This window comes from Gekko japonicus, unplaced genomic scaffold (assembly GCF_001447785.1).
Source record: "Gekko japonicus isolate JY-2015 unplaced genomic scaffold, Gekko_japonicus_V1.1 scaffold226, whole genome shotgun sequence".
Classification (NCBI taxonomy): domain Eukaryota; kingdom Metazoa; phylum Chordata; class Lepidosauria; order Squamata; family Gekkonidae; genus Gekko; species Gekko japonicus.
In genome coordinates, this window is record NW_015169178.1 from 1,225,943 (window position 1) to 1,228,056 (window position 2,114).

The 2,114-nt window shown below is 53.2% G+C and overlaps 1 protein-coding gene across 1 annotated transcript in view; it reads right to left on the reverse strand.

The window, feature by feature from the left end:
• RORC (RAR-related orphan receptor C) overlaps positions 1–2,114 on the reverse strand; it is a 25,778-nt gene that overhangs the window by 6,119 nt on the left and 17,545 nt on the right. The window contains exon 5 of the mRNA XM_015416045.1: positions 474–584. Coding sequence (XP_015271531.1) covers positions 474–584 — 111 coding nt within the window. The remainder of the gene's footprint in view (positions 1–473; positions 585–2,114) is intronic.

A 2,114-nucleotide genomic window follows, 5' to 3' on the forward strand; every position in this document is an offset into this window, starting at 1 on the left:
GTTCCTCAGTGGAACAGGCTTCCTCGGGAGGTGGTGGGCTCACCTTCTGTGGAGGTTTTTAAAAACAGAGGCTCGATGGCCATCTGACAGCCATGCGGATTCTGTGAACTCGGGCAGACCATGAGAAGGAGGGCCTCAGTGCTTGGTTCTCGTGGGCCTTTCTTACACACCCAGGGAAATGCCAATCGCCACTTTGGTGTCAGGAAGCCATTTTCCCCAGGTTGATTTGGCCAGGGATCCTGGAGGTTTTTTTGCCATCTTCTGGGCATGGAACAGGGGGTCACTGGGGGTGTGGAGGGGAAGATATTTGTGAATTTCCTACACTGTGCACGGGGTTGGGCTAGATGACCTTGGAGGTCCGTTCCAACTCAATGATTCTATAGGGACTCAAAGAAAGACCCTCCAAGAACTTTTTGGAAAGCAGCCGAACGATTAACACGCAGCCAGAGAGCGCTCCAGTGATGTTCGCTTACTTGAGTTAATAAGCACCAGTGCCGTGAAAAGGGCAATTTCGTTCTCGGAGAAGTGCAAGGAGCAGAGACTGTTCGCAAAGTCGAAAATGGAGTTGATCAAGTCGTTGCATCCTGATGAGGGAAAAGAACCAGAAGAAAGAGAAGTCAGCGACAAAACTCATCTATTCCTGTGCTGCCACAGGACACGAGCTTTGAAAGTGGTAGAATGGTATGAACGAGTAGCAGGTACTCATTTGCATGTTAAGCGACACACCCCTAATGTAGCCAATCCTCCAAGAGCTTACAGTAGCTCCTGTAAGAAGAGCTCTGTAAGCTCTTGGAGGATTGGCTACATTAGGGGTGTGTGGCCTAATATGCAAAGGCGTTCCTGCTACAAAAAGAGCCCTGAAAGTCATAGCTACAGGAGAAAAAAGCAATAACTCCCCCAATAAACATTCTGTCAGGGCCCCCAGGAAAACCAGAAGGCGTAACACAAAAGGGCCGTGTTTACCTGCCCCTTGAAAGAGGCGAGAGATGGCCATCTTGGAGGAGCGAGTTTCACAGTACTGGGGCAACCACCAAGAAGGCCGTGCTCCTGACGGACAACATTTGAGTCTGGCAGCACCTTACAGACCAAAAAGATCTCCAGGGTATAAGCTATCGAGAGTAAATTCTCCCTTTGCCAGATGAAGGGATCCTTGAGCACTGGAAGCTGATACCCCGGACACCTTGTAGGTGCCAGTGGGCCCAAATCTTGTTCTTCTAGTGCAGACTGACATGGCCTGAAACCATCTCCTGAGGGAAGACCCCTTGGCAGGACCTCACTGGCAGGTGTAGGGAGCGGGAAGTCCATAGGGATCTTCTCACTGAGTCTCATGAACACGTGAAGCTGCCTTCTACCAAATCAGACCCTCGGTCCATTGAGGTCAGGATTGTCTACTCAGACAGGCAGCTGCTCTCCAGGGCCTCCAGCGGAGGTCTTTCCCATCTCCTACTGCCAGATCTTTTAACTGGAGATGCCAGGGATTGAACCTGGGACCTTCTGCATGCCAAGCAGAGGCTCTTCCACTGAGCCACAGCCCCTCTTTACAGCTCTCCAGGGTCTCAGGCGGAGGTCTTTCCCATCCCCTCCTGCCTGGTCCTTTTTAACTGCAGATGCCGGGGATTGAACCCGGGACCTCCTGCATGCCAAGCAGAGGCTCTGCCGCTGAGCCACAGCCCCTCTTTACAGCTCTCCAGGGTCTCAGGCGGAGGTCTTTCCCTTCACCTCCTGCCTGGTCCTTTTTAACTGGAGATGCCGGGGATTGAACCTGTGACCTTCTGCATGCCAGGCAGAGGCTCTTCCATTGAGCCACAGCCCCTCTTTACAGCTCTCCAGGGTCTCAGGCAGAAGTCTTTCCCATCCCCTCCTGCCTGGTCCTTTTAACTGGAGATGCTGCCGGGGATTGAACCTGGGACCTCCTGCATGCCAAGCAGAGGCTCTGCCGCTGAGCCATAGCCCCTCTTTACAGCTCTCCAGGGTCTCAGGCAGAAGTCTTTCCCATCACCTCCTGCCTGGTCCTTTTAACTGGAGATGCTGCCGGGGATTGAACCTGGGACCTCCTGCATGCCAAGCAGAGGCTCTGCCGCTGAGCCATAGCCCCTCTTTACAGCTCTCCAGGG